Source organism: Somniosus microcephalus, chromosome 20 (genome assembly GCF_052327205.1).
Source record: "Somniosus microcephalus isolate GS21.2 chromosome 20, FLI_Smic_1.0, whole genome shotgun sequence".
Classification (NCBI taxonomy): domain Eukaryota; kingdom Metazoa; phylum Chordata; class Chondrichthyes; order Squaliformes; family Somniosidae; genus Somniosus; species Somniosus microcephalus.
In genome coordinates, this window is record NC_141006.1 from 70,300,546 (window position 1) to 70,324,492 (window position 23,947).

The 23,947-nt window shown below is 46.0% G+C and overlaps 1 protein-coding gene across 2 annotated transcripts in view; it reads right to left on the reverse strand.

Annotated features, from left to right (window-relative positions):
- The window catches only part of hdac1 (histone deacetylase 1), a 69,529-nt gene extending 46,075 nt beyond the window's left edge, over positions 1-23,454 (reverse strand). Inside the window, exons 1-2 of one of the 2 annotated variants that reach the window (XM_085962949.1) lie at positions 23,314-23,446; positions 1,820-1,932 (exon numbers count right to left, since the gene is read on the reverse strand). In XM_085962949.1, the coding sequence (XP_085819075.1) occupies positions 1,820-1,932; positions 23,314-23,365 (165 nt within the window). In that variant the 5' untranslated portion in view covers positions 23,366-23,446. Of the gene's footprint in view, positions 1-1,819; positions 1,933-23,313 lie in introns of both variants that reach the window. The other variant, XM_085962950.1, reaches the window with a different exon arrangement.
- Between the last annotated feature and the right edge of the window lie 493 nt (positions 23,455-23,947).

A 23,947-nucleotide genomic window follows, 5' to 3' on the forward strand; every position in this document is an offset into this window, starting at 1 on the left:
AGTTCAACACGGATAAATGTGAGTTATTACATTTTGGTAGGAAGAATAGGGAGGTCACATCACTTGGAGGGTGAGAGTCTGGGTGGGGTAGAGGAACAAAGGGATCTTGGGGTACAAATACACAAATCACTAAAGGTTGCGAGCAAGGTTAGCAAGGCCATAAAATAGGCAAACCAAGCACTTACCCGGGTATATTTCTAGAGGGGTAGAATTGAAAAGTAGGGAAGTTATGCTAGACCTGTATCGAACCTTGGTTAGACCACACGTGGACTACTACGTACAGTTCTGGTCGCCATATTCTAAAAAGGTTATAGAGGCACTGAAGCGAGTGCAGAGAAGATTTATAAGGATGATACAGAAATGTGAGGGTATACATATCAGGAAAGGATGAACAGGCTGGGTCTCTTTTCTCTTGAAAAAAAAAGGCTGAGGGGGGACCTAATAGAGGGCTTTAAAATTATGAAAAATTTTGTGTGTGTGGATTTGGAGAGAATGTTTCCACTTGTGGGGAAGAGCAAAACTAGAAGCCGTCAATATAAGATAGTCACCAAGAAATCCAATAGGGAATTCAGAAGAAACTTCTTTACCCAGAGAGTGGCGAGAATGTGGAACTCGCTACCACAGGGAGTGGTTGAAGCGAATAGTATAGATGCATTTAAGGGGAGGTTAGACAAGCATATGAGGGAAAAGAGAATAGAGGGTTACGCTGATAGATTTAGATGAGGAAAGACGGGAGGAGGCCCATATGGAGCATGAACGCCGGCATGGACTGGTGGGCCGAATGGTCTGTGTCGTATATCCTATGAGGTATACTATGCTCGCAGCCTGGGCAAGTCAGCAGGAAAAGCCACTGGATGCTTAGCAGAACTCTGGTCTCGCAGAAATGAGTAGGCCTCTTCAGAGGAAAGCATTTCAAAGATAAAACAGGTAGGTTTATGGCCAAGTTTAATTTTTCCTTTGCATTCATGTAGCAAGTGATTAAAAAAAAATATATATATAGTCAAGTGGCTCAAAAAGCACTACACCTGCCAAAACTTGAGCAATTTAATTAGTCGGATTTGCTCCTCTTGATGGCTCTTGAATGCTTTGGGAAAAAATTGAGAAATTTGATTATGTGGTTTTGCTAGGTACTATCGCCACCTACCTGGTCCACATTTAATCAATTGGGCATTAGTCGGTCAATCTGCACGATTAGTTTGACAGACAGTGATGATTTGAGCCAATCATGATTTTTTTTAAAAACACAACACCTTTGAAGGGAGTGAACTACAGATGCATGCTCGACACAAGACTTTTAATCTACTCTATCAAAATCTTTCATAATTTTAAAGACCTCTATTAGGCCCCCCCTCAGTCTTTTTTCAAGAAAAAAAAAGAGACCCAGCCTGTTCATCCTTTCCTGATATGTATACCCTCGCATTTCTGGTATCATCCGTGTAAATCTTCTCTGCACCCTCTCCAGTGCCTCTATACCCTTTTTAGAATATGGCGACCAGAACTGTACGCAGTAGTCCATGTGTGGTCTAACCAAGGTTCAATACAAGACTTTAGCATTCTATAGGTTTATCAGGTACTTGCCGCTTACAATGGTCAGATTTTTACTTACCTTGCATAGGCATAGTTCCATGTTACCACTATGCAGCTGTACTCCCACTGTAACCCAGAACTTGTTGAAGACTGCATTCTGATCCACAAGTTCAAGACCACCACATTTACCCTAATTTATTTGTGTCGGTTTTATCTGTGCATTGGATGTGACAAGTAAAAAAAGATGAAGCGCACAAACAAAATAATTTAGTCACTACTTAATGGTGCTTACATAGATTTCCATTTTTCTGTACAAGCCGTAGTTTAGCAGCAGGTTGTGGGTCATTCGAATTCTGTGTGGTTTCATTGGATGACCCTGTCCATAGTAGTAATTCCCAACATCACCTGCAATTAAAAAAAATGGAAAAATATGACAACGTAAAAACATAAGAATGAATTAAGGAGCAGTAGTAGGCCATACGGCCCCTCAAGTCCAAAAAAAAATTAATCTCAGCCTTGAATATACTAAACGACTTAAGTGTTCACAGCCCTTTGGGGTAGAGAAGTCCAAAGATTCACAACCCGAGTGAAGAAATTCCTCCTCATCTCAGTCTTAAATGGCCGACCCCTTATCCTGAGACTATGCCCCCTAGTTCTAGACTCTCCAGCCAGGGAAACAACCTCTCAGCATCTACCCTGTCAATCCCCCTCAGAATCTTATATGTTTCAACGAGATCTCCTCTCATTCTCGTTTTCGGAGTGGCAGGCAGTGACCAGCGGGGTGCCGCAAGGATCTGTCCTGGGACCCCAGCTGTTCACAATATATATAAATGATCTGGATCAGGGAATTGGATGCAATATTTCCAAATTCGCTGACGACACTAAACTAGGAGGAGGGGTGGGCTCTGATGAGGATGTCAGGAGGCTACAGTGCGATTTGGACAGGTTGGGGGAATGGGCGGATACGTGGCAGATGCACTATAATGTGGATAAATGCGAGGTTATCCACTTTGGGGGTAAAAACAGGAGGGTAGATTATTATCTAAATGGCAATAGATTGGGAGATGGGGAAGTGCAGAGGGACCTGGGTGTTCTTGTGCACCAGTCACTGAAGGAGAGCATGCAGGTGCAACAGGCGATCAAGAAGGCAAATGGTATGTTGGCCTTCATATCAAGGGGGTTCGAGTATAGGAATAGGGATACCTTACTACAGCTGTACAAGGTGCTGGTGAGACCGCATCTGGAGTATTGTGTACAGTTTTGGTCGCCCCATCTGCGGAAGGATGTTCTTGCCATGGAAAGAGTGCAACGGCGATTCACCAGGCTGATACCTGGAATGGCGGGAATGACCTACGAAGAGAGATTAAATAGTTTGGGCTTGTACTCACTGGAGTTTAGAAGATTGAGAGGGGATCTCATCGAAACATATAAAATTATGGCAGGCCTGGACAGGCTGAATTCAGAGAGAATGTTTCCAATGGCCGGGGAGCACAGAACCAGGGGCCACAGTCTAAAAATAGCGGGCAAATCATTTAAAACAGAGATGAGGAAGAATTTCTTCACTCAAAGAGTGGTGAGCCTGTGGAATTCCCTGCCACAGAGGGCTGTGAAGGCTAATTCAATAAATATTTTCAAGAGAGAATTGGATATATTTCTGAAGGCTAAGGGGATTAAGGGTTACGGAGAAAAGGCGGGGACGGGGTACTGAACTGGTAAGATCAGCTATGATCTCAGACGAAGATCAGCCATGATCTCATTGAATGGCGGAGCAGGCTCGAAGGGCCGAATGGCCTACTCCTGTTCCTATCTCTATGTTTCTATGTTTCTATGTTTCTCCTAAACTCCAGAGAGTATCGGCCCATTCTACTCAATCTCTCCTCATAGGACAACCCTCTCATCCCAGGGATCAATCTAGTGAACCGTTGTAGCACCACCTCGAAGGCAAGTATATCCTTCCAAGTATATAGACAAGGTCTATGCACACTGGCTGTATAACTCTGGATGGCATCTGAAGATCAGAGAGATACAATTAATATACCATAAACAGGTTGACCTGACTACTCAAAGTTACGGCCAGCACCACACGAAAAATATAAGTCTTCTCCTATACGTGTGAATATACAGTTCAGTAATACCGCAGATAATGCAAATTGCATTGTGATGTGGATTAGTTTTGGTGATGTCACCACAAGCCACCGAGTCTAATCCCATTGTCCTACATGCTCTCCAGATCCGTTAATATTTCTCATTCAAGCAACTCTGCAATTCCCTTTTAAAAAACTATGTACTTTGCTTCAACAGTTTGCAGCACATCAATCCACATTCATAGAGTCATAGAGTCATAGAGTAATACAGCACGGATAGAGGCCCTTCGGCCCATCGTGTCCGCGCCGGCCATCAAGCCCTGTCTAATCTAATCCCATATTCCAGCATTTGGCCCGTAGCCTTGTATGCTATGGCATTTCAAGTGCACATCCAAATGCTTCTTAAATGTTGTGAGGGTTTCTGCCTCCACAACCCTTTCAGGCAGTGAGTTCCAGACTCCAACCACCCTCTGGGTGAAAAAGTTCTTTCTCAAATCCCCTTTAAACCTCCCGCCCTTTACCTTGAATCTATGCCCCCTAGTTATTGACCCCTCTACTAAGGGAAAAAGCTCCTCAGCATCCATCCTATCTATGCCCCTCATAATTTTGTATTCAAACTAATATTTGTCAAGACATTTTGGGTGTACCCTCTACAAGATGCACTGCAGCAACTCGCCAAGGCTTCTTCGACAGCGCCTCCCAAACCCGCGACTTCTACCACCTAGAAGGACAAGGGCAGCAGGCGCATGGGAACACCACCACCAAGTTACACACCACCCCGACGTGGAAATATATCACCGTTCCTTCATCGTCGTTGGGTCAAAATCCAGGAACTCCCTTCCTAACAGCACTGTGGGAGTACCTTCACCGCACGGACTGCAGCGGTTCAAGGCGGCGGCTCACCACCACCTTCTCGAGGGCAACTAGGGATTGTAGTGTATGTACCTTTAAGAGGAATGATGTTTCTTTGAAGCCCTTGTGTACTGTAGTACCGGTAGTGACCACTCGGGTATATAAGCCTGTATAGCGTCTTGTATAGTTAGTTCACCTCCAGACTTTGTTCAGTAAACACTTGTTAAATCAACTCCTGCATTCCGTGTCTCCATTAACACACGGATTCAACAGTGGCAACGAGTTAGAAACGAACTTACCTGCAATTCAGCAGCACCTCAAGGAGATTGATTCCTCAGACGAAGGTCGAAGAAAAAAAAAAACCTGTGGTTTCACCAGCTAAATCGGGTGGCTCTGCAGCGGGGCCAGACAGCGAGTCGGAAAGCAGAAGCAAACAGAGACAGAGGGTGGAGCACTCAGGAGACGGCCGGCGCTGCAAAGCAGGTCGGCGTTCGTACCGAGCAGAGGGAGGGAAAGTCCCAGAGGGTCCGACGGGAACGATTCTCCAAGTGACGGAGAAACTGTTTAAAATATATGTGTAAATAAAAAAAAAATGTTAAAATAGAAATACCGCGAAAAGCTGCAGGTCGCAACGGGAACCGCGGAGAACAGCGTTGGCAGCAGTGGCAGCGGCGGAAAAGCGCGGGAGGCACCATCTTGACTCGGCAGGGAAGAAGGAAAAGCACGGGAGGCGCCATTTTTGATTTTCAGGATGCCTAAGACTGGCAATATTACTGCTTTCGATAGTGATGTAGAGGATTGGACCACATATGTGGAAAGAGTGGAGGTATATTGCAAGGCGAATGAAGTAGCGGATGATAAAAAGGCATCGGTACTTCTAAATCTGATGGGCGCAAGGACATACGGGCTGTTACGAAACTTGATCACTCCAGCCAAACCGATGGACAAGAATTTTAAGGAGATTGTTGATACCCTACAGGAGCACTTAAACCCAACACCGCTGCTAATAGAACGATTCAAATTCTTCAGGAGGAATCAGCACAAGAATGAAAGTAACGCTGATTACCTCACCGAATTACGAAAGCTGTCAAAGCACTGCCAATTTGGGGCAGGACTGGCAGATTCTCTACGAGACAAATTCGTCTGCGGTCTCCTAAGCGAAGGAACACAGAAAAGACTACTTTCTGAGAAAGATTTGACACTGGACAAGGCTTTCAGTGTGGCTGTATCATACGAAGCAGCAGCAAGAGGAGCTGCAGAGATACAGCAAAAGCCACAGGACTTCGGCACCCATGAAATGACATGGGGTTTCGAGAGATGTTATCGCTGCGGCAGATCCACCCATGACCAGAGGGACTGCTGGTTCAAGGACAAAGCATGCAGGCAATGCGGAAAGATGGGACACATTGCACGTGTATGCCGATCTGGAAAAAAATCCGCTGACAGTAAAAAGGTCAATAAGGAAAAGTACAGAAAGGTACAAATGATGACGGACAGTAGCTCCGAAGGCCAGAAGAGCGATAGCGACTCCGGAAACAAGAGACTAAGCTGTCTCAAATTACATAATATAATTGCCAAAGAAGATTACCAGACCATTTGGGTTACCCTCACGATAGCGGGGTCCCCAGTTAAAATGGAGCTAGATACAGGATCAGCTCTGACCGTCATAAGTCGACGGGATTACGAGCGGCTATTTCCGCATATACCTTTGAAAGACACATCCATTATCTTGAAGACATATACGGGGCAGAAAGTATACCCAAGAGGGAAAATAAGGGTGCCTGTTGTATACAACGGCAAGGAAATACAGAAGTTGTATTTATACGTTCTGCAAGATGGTGGTCCACCGTTGTTGGGACGTGAATGGATCAGAAAGATACGTTTAGACTGGCACTCCATTCAGGCACTGACGGTGACCAGTAAGAAAAAAAATGACGACGTCATACCTGGACGATTAAAAGAAATCTTGGCTAACGCCAAAGAAGTGTTTCAACAGGAACTAGGAACCCTGAAAGGCGCCACCGCCTCAATAAAAGTGGAAAATGCGGCAATTCCCAAGTTTTTTAAGGCAAGGCCGGTGCCATACGCAATTCGTCCAGCAGTCGAGGCAGAGCTGGAGAATTTGGAAAAAGCAGGCGTGTTATCCAAGGTAGATTGGAGCGAGTGGGCAACACCCATCGTCCCGGTCATGAAGAAAACGTTGAATAATGATAAATCTGAAGAACAGAGAAAAATTCGCATCTGTGGGGACTTCAAGGTGACTGTAAACCCGGTTCTTCACACGGTACAGTATCCTCTTCGGAGGATAGAAGATATTTTCGCCTTACTATCCGCAGGGAAACGTTTCACCAAAATTGACTTGGCACAGGCATATCTACAGATGGAGGTTGACGAAGCCTCTAAAAAGTATCTCACGATAAACACACACAAAGGCCTGTACCAGTACAATCGACTGGTTTTCAGAGTAGCATCAGCTCCAGCTATCTGGCAAAGAGCTATGGAGCAAGTCCTGCAAGGGATTCCGGGGACTCAATGCTACCTAGACGACATCCTTGTAACAGGAGAAAATGACAACGAGCACCGTGCCAATTTGGAGCAGGTGCTCACGAGGCTGAGAGAACGGGGCCTATGAGCAAATCGCCCCAAGTGTGAATCTTTCCAGAAACAAATATCATATTGTGGCCATGTCTTTAACGAAGAAGGGTTGCATAAGTCACCTGAAAAAATTGAAGCGGTCGTAAAAGCCCCAGCGCCTGAAAATGTCTCACAATTAAGGTCGTTCCTGGGATTAATAAATTACTATCATAAATTTTTACCGAACTTGTCAACGGTTCTGCACCCTCTTAACGCACTGCTACAAACGGGAGTAATTTGGAAATGGAGCGAAGACTGTAAACGTGCCTTTCATAAATGCAAAGGCTTGATCACGTCCAAGGAAGTGTTGGCTCATTACAACCCATCACTGCCAATCAGACTGGCGTGCGATGCATCCCCTTACGGCGTGGGAGCGGTATTATCGCATAGATTCCCTGATGGCTCGGAGCGGCCGATAGCTTTTGCGTCACGCTCATTGAACTCAGCTGAGCGTAACTATGCCCAGATCGACAGGGAGGCACTCAGCCTGGTGTAGGGGGTGAAGAAATTCAACCATTACCTACACGGACAAAAATTTACCTTGTGACTGACCATGAACCCCTCGTCTCCATATTCAACCCTAAAAAGGGCATTCCCATTATAACAGCGCAAAGGCTACAGAGGTGGTCCCTTTTCCTAGGGGCACACCAATATGACATAGAATACAAAGGAACAAAACAGCATGGGAATGCTGACGGTTTATCGCGCCTACCGTTGCCAACGGTAGAAGAGGCACCTACAGTGGACCCAGTGGAGATGTTCCACTCGACCATAGTGGAATGTCTACCAGTGACAAATTCTACCATTGAAAAGGAAACGAGAAATGACCCGACTCTCTCACGAGTCTACGATTTAACGGTGAAGGGATGGCCAGCACATGGCGAACCACTGTTGCCAGCATTCTCGCAAAGAAGAGAACAGCTGTCAGTGTGCAGAGGAACCTTGATGTGTGGATCCAGAGTGGTGATTCCACCCAAACTCCAGGATAAAGTGCTAAAGGAGCTTCACGAGGGGCATCTGGGCGGAGTGAAAATGAAGAACTTAGCCAGAGCGTTTGTGTGGTGGTCAGGTATCGATGGAGACATCGAAGAAATGACCAAGAGCTGTCTAGGATGCCAGAAGGTCCAAAACGCCCCACCACAAGCCCCTCTACATCCATGGGAGTGGCCCTCATCTCCATGGCAAAGGGTACATATCGACTTTGCTGGTCCATTTATGGACTCAATGTTCTTAATCGCGGTGGATGCACACTCCAAGTGGCCGGAGGTAATAAAGATGTCCTCCACCACCACGGAAAAAACCATCACAGTATTAAGGACCATATTTGCCAGGAATGGGCTGCCTGAACAGATCTGTTCTGATAATGGACCGCAATTTGTATCCAAAGAATTCAGGAAGTTCTTAAAAAACAATGGGGTTAAGCACTACACGTCCGCCCCATACCATCCCGCCACCAATGGATTAGCTGAAAGGTTTGTCCAGACCTTCAAGAAGGCCATAAAGGCCATGGGTAATGAAGACATAAATCTACAACATAAGGTAGATAACTTCTTGTTTGCGTACAGGAATGCAACACATGTGGTTACAAACCAAACCCCCGCCATGATGTTTTTCAATAGAAGGTTAAGATGCCGGCTGGATTTGATCAAGCCAAACATCAGAAGGGACGTAGAGAACCGGCAATTTCAAGGCATGAATGAAAGGCCAACAAGAACCTTCCAGATAGGTCAACAAGTTTTGGCCCGGGACTACCGTACCGAGAAATGGCAGCCTGAAACTATTTGCACACGACTCGGACCGCTGATGTATACCGTGGACATTGGAGAAAGCATAATAAGGCGCCATGCTGACCAGATCATAGAGTCATCCGAAAAGGGACAACCTACACCACAACTCTATACGCCTAATGATGAAGCAGAGATACCCATAGTATCTACCTCCGATCCGGTGATACTGGAACCAGATGAACCCGACACTGACATTCAAGCCGAATCGACCTTGCCAAAAGAACCTACTACACCACCGAAACCTACTACACCACCGAGGCGTTATCCCGACCGAGTCAGGAAGCCTCCAGAGAGACTGAATTTGTAATTGATTAACTTCAGCAAATGTGTAGATTATTGTTCTTGTAAACATGTTAATTAATGATTACTTAAAATGTTATGTACTATTTATCTAAAAGGGGAGGAATTGTAGTGTATGTACCTTTAAGAGGAACTATGTTTTTTTGAAGCCCTGTGTACTGTAGTACCGGTAGTGACCACTCGGGTATATAAGCCTGTATAGCGTCTTGTATAGTTAGTTCACCTCCAGACTTTGTTCAGTAAACACTTGTTAAATCAACTCCTGTATTCCGTGTCTCCATTAACACACGGATTCAACAGGGATAGGCAATAAATGTTGGTCTTGCCAGCGACGCCCACAACCTGAGAGTGAATAAATATTTTTTTTTGCCAACCGACAGTTTAATTATTTTTATGCTTCGTAAATTTGTGCCTTCTTGTTACAGTCTTACCAAGCAGTGGAATCACCATTTACCATATCACAGCTTTGGAGAGGCTGCAGAGATTGCCCATAATTATCTGAATGGCAATAGATTGGGAGAAGGGGAAGTGCAACGAGACCTGGGTGTTCTTGTGCACCAGTCGCTGAAGGTAAGCATGCAGGTGCAGCAGGCGGTTAAGGCGGCAAATGGCATGTTGGCCTTCGTAGCAAGAGGGTTTGAGTACAGGAACAAGGATGTCTTGCTGCAGTTGTACAGGGCCTTGGTGAGACCACATCTTGAGTATTGTGTGCAGTTTTGGTCGCCTTATCTGAGGAAGGATGTTCTTGCCATGGAAGGAGTTCAGCGAAGATTCACAAGGCTGATACTTGGGATGGCAGGAATGACGTATGAGGAGAGATTGGGTCGATTGGGCTTGTACTCCCTGGAGTTTAGATGAGAGGGGATCTCATTGAAACTTATAAAATTCTGACAGGACTGGACAGACTAGATGCAGGAAGGGTGTTCCCGATGGTCAGGGAGTCCAGAACCAGGGGTCACAGTCTAAGGATAAGGGGTAGGCCATTTAGGACAGAAATGAGGAGGAATTTCTTCACCCAGAGAGTGGTGAACTTGTGGAATTCTCTACCACAGAAGGCAGTAGAGGCCCATTCATTAAATATATTCAAGAAGGAGTTGGATATATTTCTTAAGGCTAAAGGGATCAAGGGGTATGGGGAGAAAGCAGGGACCGGGTACTGAATTTGGATGATCAGCAATGATCGCATTGAATGGCGGAGCAGGCTCGAGGGGCCGAATGGCCTACTCCTGCTCCTATCTTCTATGTTTCTATGTTATACCAGGGATGAGGGCCTTCAGTTATGTGGAGACACTAGAGAAGCTGGGATTGTTCTCCTTCGAGCAGAGGTGGTTAATGGGAGATTTATGAGGGATTTTGCTCCAGTGGCAGGGAGGTCAGTAACCAGAGGACACAGAATTAAGATAACTGACAAAAGAACTAGAGTGGCGATGAAGAGAATATATTGGCCCGTAATTTGCGGTCAATGGCGAAGCACAGGTGCCCGCCGCTGGCTCTGAAGAAAGCTGCCCAGAGATCTTGTGATCTCTGCGCGAGAAGTTTGCCTTTTTCGACGTTCAGTTGATTTCAGCGCTGTGTCGTGGGGATTCCTATGGCAATGCTGGTGTGACATCAACAAGCTTTCTAAGCAGCCTATCACATCACTTTTATCCTGACTTTTTAAAAATGTTAAGAGACTTGCACTCCAGAACTAGCCGCGCCTCTAGCCAAGCTGTTCCACTGCCGACAGTGTTATCAAGCGGCACTTACTCAGCAATAACCTGCTCACGGATGCTCAGTTTGGGTTCTGCCAGAACCACTCAGCTCCAGACCTCATTACAGCCTTGGTCCAAACATGGACAAAAGAGGTGAATTCCAGAGGCGAGGCAAGAGTGACTGCCCTTGACGTCAAGGCTGCATTTGACCGAGTGTGGCATCAAGGAGCCCCAGTAAAACTGAAGTCAATGGGAATCAGGGGGGGGAAACTCTCCACTGGCTGGAGTCATACCTAGCACAAAGGAAGACGGTTGTTGTTGTTGGAGGTCAATCATCACAGCCCCAGGACATCGCTGCAGGAGTTCCTCAGGGCAGTGTCCTAGGTCCAACCATCTTCAGCTGCTTCATCAATGATCTTCCCTCCAACACAAGGTCAGAAGTGGGGATGTTCGTTGATGACTGCAGTGTTCAGTTCCATTCGCAACTCTCCAGATAATGAAACAATCCATGCCCGCATGCAGCAAGAACTGGACAACATTCAGGCTTGGGCTGATAAGTGGCAAGTAACATTCGTGCCACACAACTGCCAGGCAATGACTATCCCCAACAAGAGTCTAACCACCACCCCTTGACATTCAACAGCATTACCATCGCCAAATCCCCCACCATCAACATCCTGGAGGGTCACCATTGACCAGAAACTTAACTGGATCAGCCACATAAACACTGTGGACACAAGAGCAGGCCAGAGGCTGGGTATTCTGCAGCAAGTGTCTCACCTCCTGACTCCCCAAAACCTTTCCACCATCTACAAGGCACTAGTCAGGAGTGTGATGGAATACTCTCCACTTGCCTGGACGCCAATAACACTCAAGAAGCTCGACACCAGCCAGGACCAAGCAGCCCACTTGATTGGCACCCCATCCACTCCATCTACCACCGGCGCCCCGTCGCTGCAATGTGTACCATCTACAAGATGCATTGCAACAACTCGCCAAGGCTTCTTCGACAGCGCCTCCCAATCCCACAACCTCTACCACCTAGAAGGACAAGGGCAGCAGGCGCAAGGGAACACCAATAGACACAAATGGGTATGATCTGATCACCATTACAGAGACGTGGTTGCAAGGTGACCTGGGCTGGGAACTGAATATTCCAGGGTATTTGACATTCGGAAGGATAGACAGAAACGAAAGGGAGGAGGGGTGGCTTTGTTGGTAAAGGATGGGATCAGTGCAGTGGTGAGAAGTGATATTGGCTCAGAAGATCAAGATGTAGAAACGGTTTGGGTGGAGATAAAAAAAAAAGGGGAAAAAGTCTCTGGTGGGCGTAGTCTACAGGCCCCCAAACAGTAGCAATACTGTTGGACAAGAGTATAAACCAACAAATAATGGAGGCCTGTAAAAAAGGTACAGCGGGTGATTTTAATCTCCATGCTGATTGGACAAATAAAGCCTTCAGGAGTTCATAGAGTGCATCTGGGATGGTTTCCTAGAACAGTATGTAATGGAACCAACCAGGGAGCAGGCTATCTTGGATCTGGTACTGTGTAATGAGACAGAATTAATAAATGATCTCATAGTAAAGGATCCTCTAGGAAAGAGTGATCATAGCATGGTTGAATTTCAAATTCAGTTGGAGGGTGAGAAAGTTGTATCTCAAACCAGTGTCCTGATCTTAAACAAAGGCAATTACAATGGCATGAGGGCAGAACTGGCTAAAGTGGACTGGAAAAATAAATTAAAGGGTAAGATAGTTGAAATGCAGTGGCAGACATTTAAGGAGATATTTCATAACTCTCAACAAAAATATATTCCAGTGAGAAAGAAAGATTTTAAGAGAAGGGAGCACCATCCGTGACTAACTAAGGAAGTAAAGGATGGTATCAAATTGAAAACGAAGGCATACAATGTTGCCAAGATTGGTAGGAGACCAGAGGATTGGGAATTTTTAAAAAAACAGCAAAGGATAAAAAAAAGCAAAGGATGACTAAAAAAAGAGATGAATTATGAGAATAAACTGGCAAGAAATATTAAAACAGATAGTAAGAGCTTCTACAGGTATATAAAAAGGAAGAGAGTAGCTAAAGTAAACGTTGGTCCCTTAGAGGATGAGACTGGGGAATGGGGAAATGGCAGACTCTGAACAAATATTTTGTATGTCTTCACAGTAGAAGACACTAACAACATCCCAATAATGGATAATCAAGGGGCCACAGGGATGGGGGAACTAAAGACAATCACTATCCCTAAGGAAATAGTACTTGGTAAAATAATGGGACTAAAAGACGACAAGTCCCTTGGACCAGATGGCCTGCATCCAAGGGTCTTAAAAGAAGTGGCTGCAGAGATAGTGGATGCATTGGTTGCAATATACCAAAATTCCCTGGACCCGGGAGAGGTCCCAGCGGATTGGAAAACTGCAAATGTAACACCCCTATTTATGAAAGGAGGGAGACAGAAAGCAGGAAACTATAGACCAGTTAGCCTAACATCTGTCATTGGGAAAATGCTGGAGTCCTTCATTAAGGAAGCAGTAGCAGGGCATTTGGAAAATCATAAAACCATGCTGACTCTGACTGCATTATGAAAGGGAAATCATGTTTAACAAATTTGCTGGAGTTCTTTGAGGATGTAACGAGCAGGGTGGACAAAGGTGAGCCAGTGGGTGTGGTGTATTTGGATTTCCAGAAGGCATTCAATAAAATGCCACACAAGAGCTCACGGAGTTGGGGGTAATATATTAGCATGGATAGAGAATTGGCTAACTAACAGAAAGCAGAGAGTCGGAATAAATGGATCATTTTCCAGTTGGCAAACAGTAACTAGTGGGGTGCCACAGGGATCGGTGCTGGGGCCTCAACTATTTACAATCTACATTAATGACTTGGATGAAGGGATCGAGTGTAATGTAGCCAAGTTTGCAGATGATACAAAGATGGGTGGAAAAGCAAGTTGTGCAGAGGACTCAAAGAATCTGCAAAGGGATATAGATAGGCTAAGTGAGTGGGCAAACATTTGGCAGATGCAGTATAATGTGGGAAAGTGTGAGGTTATCCACTTTGGCAGGAAAAGTCTTTATTTGTAAGCAAATTATTATTTAAATGGAGAGAGATTACAAAATGCTACAGTTCAGAGGGACCTGGGGGTCCTTGTGCATGAAACACAAGAAGTTAGCATGCAGGTACAGCAAGTAATCAAAAAGGCAAATGGAATGTTGGCCTTTATTGCAAGGGGGTTGGAGTATAAAAGCAGGGAAGTCCTGCTACAACTGTACAGGGTGTTGGTGAGACCACACCTTGAGTACTGCGTACAGTTTTGGTCTCCTTATTTAAGGAAGGATATACTTGCATCGGAGGCAGTTCAGAGACGATTCACTAGGTTAATTCCAGTGATGAGGGGATTGACTTATGAGGAAAGATTGAGCAGGTTGGGCCTATACTCATTGGAATTTAGAAGAATGAGAGGTGATCTTATTGAAACATATAAGATACTGAGGGGGCTCGACAAGGTAGATGCAGAGAGGATGTTTCCCCTCGTGGGGAAATCTAGAACACGGGGGCATAGTTTCAGAATAAAGGGTCGCCCTTTTAAAATTGAGATGAGGAGGAATTTCTTCTCAGAGGGTCGTAAATCTGTGGAATTCTCTGCCGCAGAGAGCTGTCGAGGCTGGGTCATTAAATACATTTAAGGTGGAGATAGACAGATTTTTGCAAGATAAGGGAGTGAAGGGTTACGGGGAGCGGGCAGGGAAGTGGCTTTGAGCCCAAGATCAGCCATGATCTTATTGAATGGTGGAGCAGGCTCGAGGGGCCAAGTGGCCTATTCCTGCTCCTATTTCTTATGTTGTGTACCATCACCTCCAAGTTCCCCTCCAAGTCACACACCACCCTGACTTAGAAGTATATCGGCCGTCCCTTCATCGTCACTGGGTCAAAATCCTGGAAATCCCTCCTTAACAGCACTGTGGGAGTACCTTCACCACACGGACTGCAGCGGCAGCTCACCACCACCTTCTCAAGGGCAATTAGGGATGGACAATAAATGCTGGCCTTGCCAGCGACGTCCACATCCCAGGAACGAATAAAAAAAAAAAAACCCCTATTTATAAAACGCAAATGCTTTATGAACCCTGCCCTGCTGATTCTTTGCTACACCTTGCCCAGGCCATCTTATTTTCAACATAAAACTTCTGCAGCCATTTTATGAATTCTGCCCTGGGCTGGACTAGGATCCAAGAAGTCACCATTGGGAACACACCAGATCATTTAGTTGCCTTCTATAATTAGCAATGGCAATTAACCAGGATGCTAGTATAGGGAGCAAAAATAAAACACAGAAAAATTGACATTTGCAATGAAAATGCAAGATCCTCTCCTCTCTTTCCTTTGCCCAAAACAAGCACACCGTTAAGGTTCAGTACTTCATATGCAAGTCTAAAATCACAGGTGCCGAGGGCAGTGTGCTACCATTTCAGTCTAGGAACAAACCTCAAAATTAGAAAGCACACAGGAAGAAAAGGCCAGTCAAACCATCAAGCCTATTGCTTGCATAGACCAAGTACAATCTACCCAGTGAGTCTACCATAATTATTTCTCCAAAACTTCTCCAACCCCTGAACATTATTTAATAATTCCAGCATATCTAGCCATCCCCAGATCTCCTTGTACAGTTGCACAACACCCTGTGCATCTCAGAATATTTACTGAACCGCCCCCACCCAGAACACTCTCCCCCTCAAGTTTCTCTCCTTTCCAGTAGCCCTGATAGCTTACCTAAAATGGCCAATCATGAGTGTTAGCAGGCTATTCAACTAAAGGTATTACAGCCAAGAACAAGCACTGTTCAGTAAGATTCACTGGCTACTAATCAAGTTTGGGAACCCTGCTGCTATTCCCCCTCCTTATTCCTGAGGTACTAGGACTAATTTTAGGACCCCAACTGACACTTCCACAGCAAGCAGCACCTTTACCCAACTCAGTCATCCTGGGAGCTCCTACTTTGACAATCATCTAAACCCTGACTACACTATCAACTCGGGGCATGTACTGCCGCTCATATTTACCAACATCCAAACTAAATACTCTCACAAAATGTTAGTGTCTCTCTCAGTAATAGGTGACTCCAGGATGGTCATCAATATTCTACAGTAAAGCAATAGCAAAATCCCCCAGGAAAATCAGTATTGAATCCAAGACTGAAGCTAAAATGTCTAAAAATGAAGCTGAAACTGGACTACTTCACTAAAGCAGAGAGGGATTCAGCAGCATTCACTCAACTCCATACAAGCAGATGGAGAATCTGCCATTTTCAAGATTACAGCTTAAATTTAAGACTGCATATAACCTTTTGAATTCATGCATCTTTAAGCCATGTTGTCTCACAAATGAGTCCTCCTGACCAATGCCAGGCATCAATAAAGTTGGAATGCACACAACAGGGCCCCATCTGGTACTGAATCTTATTGGCCAAGTTCCCAATACCCAGGAGGAGCAAATACACCAGTGACATGTTCAGTGCGGTAGCCCACTGTCCTACTGCAATATTAGTTGGGCACCTGAAATGAAGGATGCACTACAAACGATCTATTCAAGTTTTGTGCTTTCTTTAAAAAAAAATCCATTTTATTGCAACGACAAAGTATCTCTCATGATACAGAAAAGTGGTGCACAACCTTTGAGAGTAATACAAGTGCCACAGAGCAAGTGGGCTGCATAATGCGAGTTCACCCAAATATAAAATATGTAGGTGCTCAATAAAAATTCAAACCGTCGCTGCAAAAATTGGCTGGCTGCCTGTACCTCATTTCGTTTTTTTGCACAATTCCGAGTCAGGCCCAACATCCTACTGACCTCCATCATCACTCACTCTGCCTCCACCACCCTTTTCTTGTGCCGCTGCTCCCAGCTCCTTGTCCACCCCACTACTGCTTCACGCTTTAAACATTTGAAAGCTTCAGCCTCGGCCTTTTAGAACTACCCAGGACTGGTAAAGGCCCTTTGTAATTGGTGTTTTCCAACTGACGTACCAGTAACCCTGGGCTACCTACCCTTTGAATTCATCCTTCATGTACAAGCCTAGGTAGGGACCATCAGCAAGGCTATTTGAATGTGCAGCTGGGGAGGGGGACAAACAAAAACCTGCCCACCCCACTTCCGTCAGGGTCACTAGATAGCAATCAATAGTAACCCCCACTGATTCACCACCTTGGTAGCTTGGGGATGACGGCAGAAGATTTTTTTCGTCAGAGTGTCTGACATACACGGAAACCTATCACCGTGGCTAAGAGTCGCTAAACCAAGCTAATGATAAATGGCTAGAGGTAAAGTTTTGGTTTCACTGTTACGGAGTGCACCTTCTTTCCATGCAGGCCCCTCTCATTTACCAAGTCCAGAGAGCGTAGATACAAGTTGGCAACAGCCAAGGCTTAAGGACTCCCAAGTGCGTGCAACCTACCACCAAAGTACCATTAAGCTCCCTGCGGTTTGTCCAGCTAGCATCACCCTATCCATTAGTGTAAAGGCTTGCGGTGTGACCTGCAATCAAGCAGAAAGAATTCCAGTCCCCAGTGACTAGTATAGCCCTCCAAAATGCATTCGTGAGCAACATTGGCTGCCCATTACCATAATCATAAAATGGCTACAGTACGGAAGGCGGCCATTCGAGCCTGTGCCGGCTCCCTGCAAGAGCCCTTCAGCTAGTCCCGCTCCCTCGCCCTTTCCCCAGAGCCCTGCAAATTACTCTTTTTCAGGTACTTATCCAACTCCCTTTTGAAAGCCACGATCGAGTCTGCCTTCACCGCCCTTTCACGCATTGCATTCCAGATCTTAACCACTCGCTGCGTAAAAAAGTTTTTTCTTATGTCGCCTTTGGTTCTTTTGCCAATCACCTTAAATCTGTGTCCTCTGGTTCTCGACCCCTCTGCCAATGGGAACAGTTTCTCTCTATCTACTCTGTCTAGACCCCTCATGATTTTGAGCGCCTCTAGCAAATCTGCTCTCAATCTTCTCTGCTCCATCTGCTCTCTCAGGTAGACGTAAAAGATCCCCTGGCATCATTTCAAAGAAAGATAGGGGAGTTATCCAGTGTCTGGGCCAATATTTATCCCACAACCAACATAATCAGATTATCTGATCATTATCACATTGCTGTTTATGGGATCTTGCTGTGTGCAAATTAGCTGCCGCGTTTCCTACATTACAACAGTGACTCCACTTAAAACAAAACACTTCATTGGCTGTAAAGCGCTTCGAGATGTCCAGTGGTCGTAAAAGGTGCTATAGAAATGCAAGTCTTTCTTTTCTCTAAGGAGAACAACCCCAGCCTCTCCACTTAACTGAAGTTACTCACCCCTGGAATCATTCTCGTAAATCTTCTCTGCACCCTCGCTAAGGCCTTCACATCCTTCCTAAAGTGCAGTGCCCAGAATTGGACACAATACTCCAATTGAGGCCGAACCAGTGTTCCATACAGGTTCATCATAATTTCCACACTTTTGTATTCTATGCCTCTATTCATCAAGCACAGGATCCCGTAAGCTTTTTTAAACCGCTTTCTCAACCTGCCCTGCCACCTTCAACGATTTGTGCACATATACCCCCAGGTCTCTGTTAATGCACCCCCTTTAGTTTATACCAAAATGTATCACTTCGCATTTTTCTGCATTAAATTTCATCTGCCACCTGCCCGCCCATTCCACCAGCCTGTCGGTGTCCTCTTGAAGTCTATCACTATCTTCCTCACTGTTCACTATACTTTCAAGTTTTGTGTCATCTGTAAATTTTGAAATTGTGCCTTGTACACCCACATCCAAGTCATTAACATACAGGAAACTCTTTCATATCCGGCACCCATGGGACCGGGATGGTGCTGGTTGATTAAAAATTCCGGATAACGGAGAGGTCTACCTACCGGGGTGCAGGGGGCCCGGTTACGGGGCCACGGGTGCAGGGGGCCCGGTTACGGGGCCACGGGTGCAGGGGGCCCGGTTACAGGGCCACGGGTGCAGGGGGCCCGGTTACAGGGCCACGGGTGCAGGGGGCCCGGTTACAGGGCCACGGGTGCAGGGGGCCCGGTTACAGGGCCACGGGTGCAGGGGGCCCGGTTACAGGGCCACGGGTGCAGGGGGCCCGGTTACAGGGCCACGGGTGCAGGGGGCCCGGTTACAGGGCCACGGGTGCAGGGGGCCCGGTTACAGGGCCACGGGTGCAGGGGGCCCGGTTACAGGGCCACGGGTGCAGGGGGCCCGGTTACAGGGCCACGGGTGCAGGGGGCCCGGTTACAGGGCCACGGGTGCAGGGGGCCCGGTTACAGGGCCACGGGTGCAGGGGGCCCGGTTACAGGGCCACGGGTGCAGGGGGCCCGGTTACATGGCCACGGGTGCAGGGGGCCCGGTTACAGGGCCACGGGTGCAGGGGACCCGGTTACAGGGCCACGGGTGCAGGGGACCCGGGTGCAGGGGACCCGGTTACAGGGCCACGGGTGCAGGGGACCCGGTTACACGGCAAAGGGTACGAGAACCCCGATTACACAGCCACAAATATACAGTAAAACTTACCTTTGTGTTCCTGAACCTACTCCTGAATTTTGCCGGTTATTAGAGAATTCCGGATAATTAGGTGCTGTTTAAACGAGAGTTTACTGTATCAAGAAAAGCAGTGGTCCTAGAACCGACTCCTGGGGAACACCACTCTATAGCTTCCTCCAGTCCGAAAAACAACCGTTCACCATTACTGTTTATTGTCACTTAGCCAATTCCGTATCCATGCTGCCACTGTCCCTTTTATTCCAGGAGCTTCAATTTTGCTGACAAGCCTATTATGTGGCACTTTGTCGAACGCCTTTTGGAAATCCACGTACACCACGTCAACCGCATTGCCCTCATCGACCCTCTCTGTTACCACACAAAAAACTCAATTAAGCTGGTTAAACACGATTTGCCTTTAACAAATCCGTGCTGGCTTTCCTTAATTAAGCCACACTTGTCCAAGTGACTGTTAATTTTGTCCCTGGTTATTATTTCTAAAAGCTTCCCCACTACCAAGGTTAAACGGACTGGCCTACAGTTGCTGGGTTTATCTTTACACCCTTTTTTGAAGAAGGGTATAACATTTGTAATTCTCCAGTCCTCTGCCACCACCCCCGTTTCAAAGGAGGATTGGAAGATTATGGCCAGTACCTCCGATCTTTTCCTTCACTTCCCCGAGCGTCCCAGGATGCATCCCATCCGGTCCTGTTGACTTATCTACTTAAAGTACAGCCAGCCCTTCTAGTACCTTGGCTTTATTCAGTTTTATCCCATCCAGTATCGCCTCTACCGCCTCCTTCACTATGTCTATGGCATATCATTGAAATCTGCAGACCTGCCCAGTTCAGATTATCAAGTTTTCCAGCAAATCACTTTGGTCCAATTTGCCTGGTCAGGAACTCCATTTTGGAGCCATATGGACTCTAAAAAAGAGACCACATTCACCTTCCCCACCTTTCCAAAGAGGATAGTAACTTATTGGCCATTAGAAAACCAAGTACAGGTTTAAGCCCTCACTAGGCAAAGCAGATATGAGGAACTCCTCACCAACAGTATGGTGAGCAGCACAACTCACTATAAAACGTGTGAATGCCTTGCCAGTTGCCACCATCCTCCTGACAAAAGCACGAACCACAAACCATATCCTATTTATCAGCAGCAGCAGATGAAGAGCTTCAGTTGTAACTGACTCTCTCCCTCCACAAGGCACCAAATACAAGCGCGTGGGGTCTCGCGATCAGGCTCCAGATAACATTTTTCAGCAGCTGTTAAGCATTCCATTATATAAAGAACATCTACCTTCAACATGGTGGATCAATGTACAAGAGCTTCCCATATGCCAGCCAGCTACCTTGATGTTCTACATGTCCAGGTTCAGCATTGTGTACCAGGTCTAAATGCCATTGTCTGCTTAATCCAGGAGCTTTGGCAGACATGCCCATGAGGCATGGGCTCCAAGGTATTGGGTGAAGGCGGGGTATGATGGATTCTGCCCTCCCTGCAACCATTTCCCCCTTTTGCCACAAATGCACCGCAGTTTGGTGATTGGCAGTCAAGAGATGGGCCAAAGGAACTCATTCCATGCCTAGGAGTTCTGAATCATGCAGGGTAACAATCTGGACACACCATGAACTTAATTTGCATTGGGACCTTTGCTATCATTGGAGGATGACAAAAAAGGCTCTTTCACCAAAACTGTGTCCAAGATCTGGTGGCCCACCAGAACGCCCAGGTTCTGATATGCATCAGCTACAGCATTCAAGGCCCTGCAGACAAATATAGTTTCCCATTGCCACCCTGGTCAAGATCAGCAAACTCAACACTTTTAGTTTATATGGCTCAGTTTACATAGCACATTTTCTCTCACAATAACAATATTTGAAGGAAAAGGGAAATCTTTATTTTAGTGTTCTTTGGAAAAATATTCAAATCTCAATTTAAAAAAAATCCACAACTTCAATCAAAAAAAAATCAAACTGCAACAAGGGTATGTAACAATGGTGAAATTCACACACCTCATGAAAGCCTCTATTGCAGCATATTGGCTGCGTGGTTTGTCTCGAGACCTGGGGGTTCAGGTACATGGATCATTAAAATCTCAGAAAATAATCAAAACAGCTAATGGAACGCTGGTCTTTATATCCAGAGGACTAGAATACAAGGGGGTTGAAGTTATGCTGCAGCTACACAAAGCCCTGGTTAGATCACACCTGGAGTACTGTGAGCAGTTCTGGGCACCGCACCTTAGGAAGGATATATTGGCCTTGGAGAGAGTGCAGCGTAGGTTTACCAGAATGATACCCAGACTTCAAGGGTTAAATTACAAGGAGAGATTATACAAAATAAGGTTGTATTCCCTGGAATTTAGAAGATTAAGGGGTGATTTGATCAAAGTTCAAGATATTAATGGGAACAGATAGGGTAGATAGAGAAACTATTTCCGCTGGTTGGGGAGTCTAGGACTAGGGGGGCAGAGTCTAAACATTAGAGCCAGACCTTTCAGGAGTGAAATTAGGAAACACTTCTACACACAAAGGGTGGTAGAAGTTTGGAACTCTCTTCCGCAAACGTCAATTGATGCTAGATCAATTGTTAATTTTAAATCGGAGATGGATAGATTTTTTATTAACCAAAGGTATTAAAGGATATGGGCCAAAGGCGGGTATACGAAGTTAGGTCACAGATCAGCATTGACCTCAGTGAATGGTGGAACAGGCTCGAAGAGCTGAATGACCTCTTCATGTCCCTATGAACAAACAGCATTAGAAAATGCACTTCATTCTCAGCAGGAATTAAATAATTTTGCACAGCTCTGAACTCTGCTCAGTCAATCCAGACACATTTTGGGACATGTGCTCTGACTGCAGTTTTCAGAAAGAAAGATTTGCTCTTTCATGACCACCGGATGACCCAAAGCACTTTACAGCCACTTTTTGACGTGTAGTCACTGTTATAATGTAGGAAACGCAGCAGCAGCCAATTTGCAAACAGCAATAATAATGTCCAGATAAACTGCTTTAATGATGTTGATTGAGGGATAAATACAGGGAGAGCTCCCATGCTCTTTGTCGAAATAATGCCATGGGATCTTTTACGTTCACCTGAGGGAGTAGACGGGGCCTCGGTTTAATATCTCATCCGAAAGACGGCACCTCCGACAGCACAGCAATCCCTCAGTACTGCACTGGGAGTGTCAGCCTAGATTTGTGCACTCGAGTCTCTGGAGTGGGACTTTAACCCACAACCTTCTGACTCACAGATGAGAACGCTGCGCAGTGAGCCACAACTGATAATCCAAAGCCAGTGTATTGCCCCAGGGGTGGGGGGTGGGGGAAAGAAGAGATGTCCAGGGGTATTGCAGGGGGTGGATTGTACAGGTGGGTGGTTCTTTGTACGATCTTACGCAAAAGACTAAATAGCACAAAGTAAACATTTTAAAAAAGAACAAATGATTGAGGCAAAGGAGGCTAAATAATACAAATTAAACGTTTAAAAAAAAACTGAATAAGAGATTGAGGCAAAAAAGACTAAACAAAAATTAAGCAAACAAATGATTGAGACAAAAAATACAAATTAAACATTTAAAAAAGAGATTGAGACAAAAAGAGACTGAATAACAAATTAATTTTTTTTAAAAACGAAATAACACACATGTTAACAATGATTTGAGAGAGAGTTTTATTTCGGGGAGAGGGTGACTGACTGCAAGCAGAGGCTGATCCCAGGCCTAGATGGTACCCCCCACTCCTCATCTCTTGGGGGATAAAAACAATGCAGAGCCAGACCTGGAGCCCTGGCAATGCGGCCAAAGCTCTTGGCCCACCGGCCAGGTGGGGGGGTCTCCCTCCCCCGACCTGCAACGAGCGGAGCGCCTTCCCTCCTCGTTCCCACCCCCTCCACCTTCGCCTTACCATCATAATAATAGCAAACTTTCTTCTTGACCCCAGCCTGTGTGAACGCCATTTTGACTGCCGGTCCCGCTGGAGAGACAGAGACCGAGCGAAAGAGCGAGGTAATATTTTTTTGTACCAATGACCTACAACCTAACTCACTGGCGGCCCCCAGCGGGTGATTGACGGCGACCCGGCCAATCGGAAAGCCGCCCGCCCAGGCGGCCGCGGGTAAAACTCTATGACGTCAACCCCCCCGCTCGCCAATCGCCAACAAGGGGAGGCGGGACGCACCTGGGAGGCTGAACAAGTTAGGTTGAATGGTCTCTCAAATCAAATTCAAATTCAAATCGCTTTATTGGCATGATGATGACAAGGTACATCTTATGTTGCCAAAGCATCGAAAATCACTCACTCTCCTCACCCCTATCAGGTGCTGGGGGTTCATTCACCATGACTTTGCATTGGAGTTTGTGGGGGGAGATATATATCATGCATGAAGTTTTTTTTTGGAACAGGATTAGGTTTGCAAAGGGACCCAAGCACTCAGGGGTCAGCTTTGCAAAGGGACCTAAAAATGGAAAGAAAGACTTGCATTTCTATAGCGCCTTTCACGACCACCGGACGTCTCAAAGCGCTTTACAGCTAATGAAGT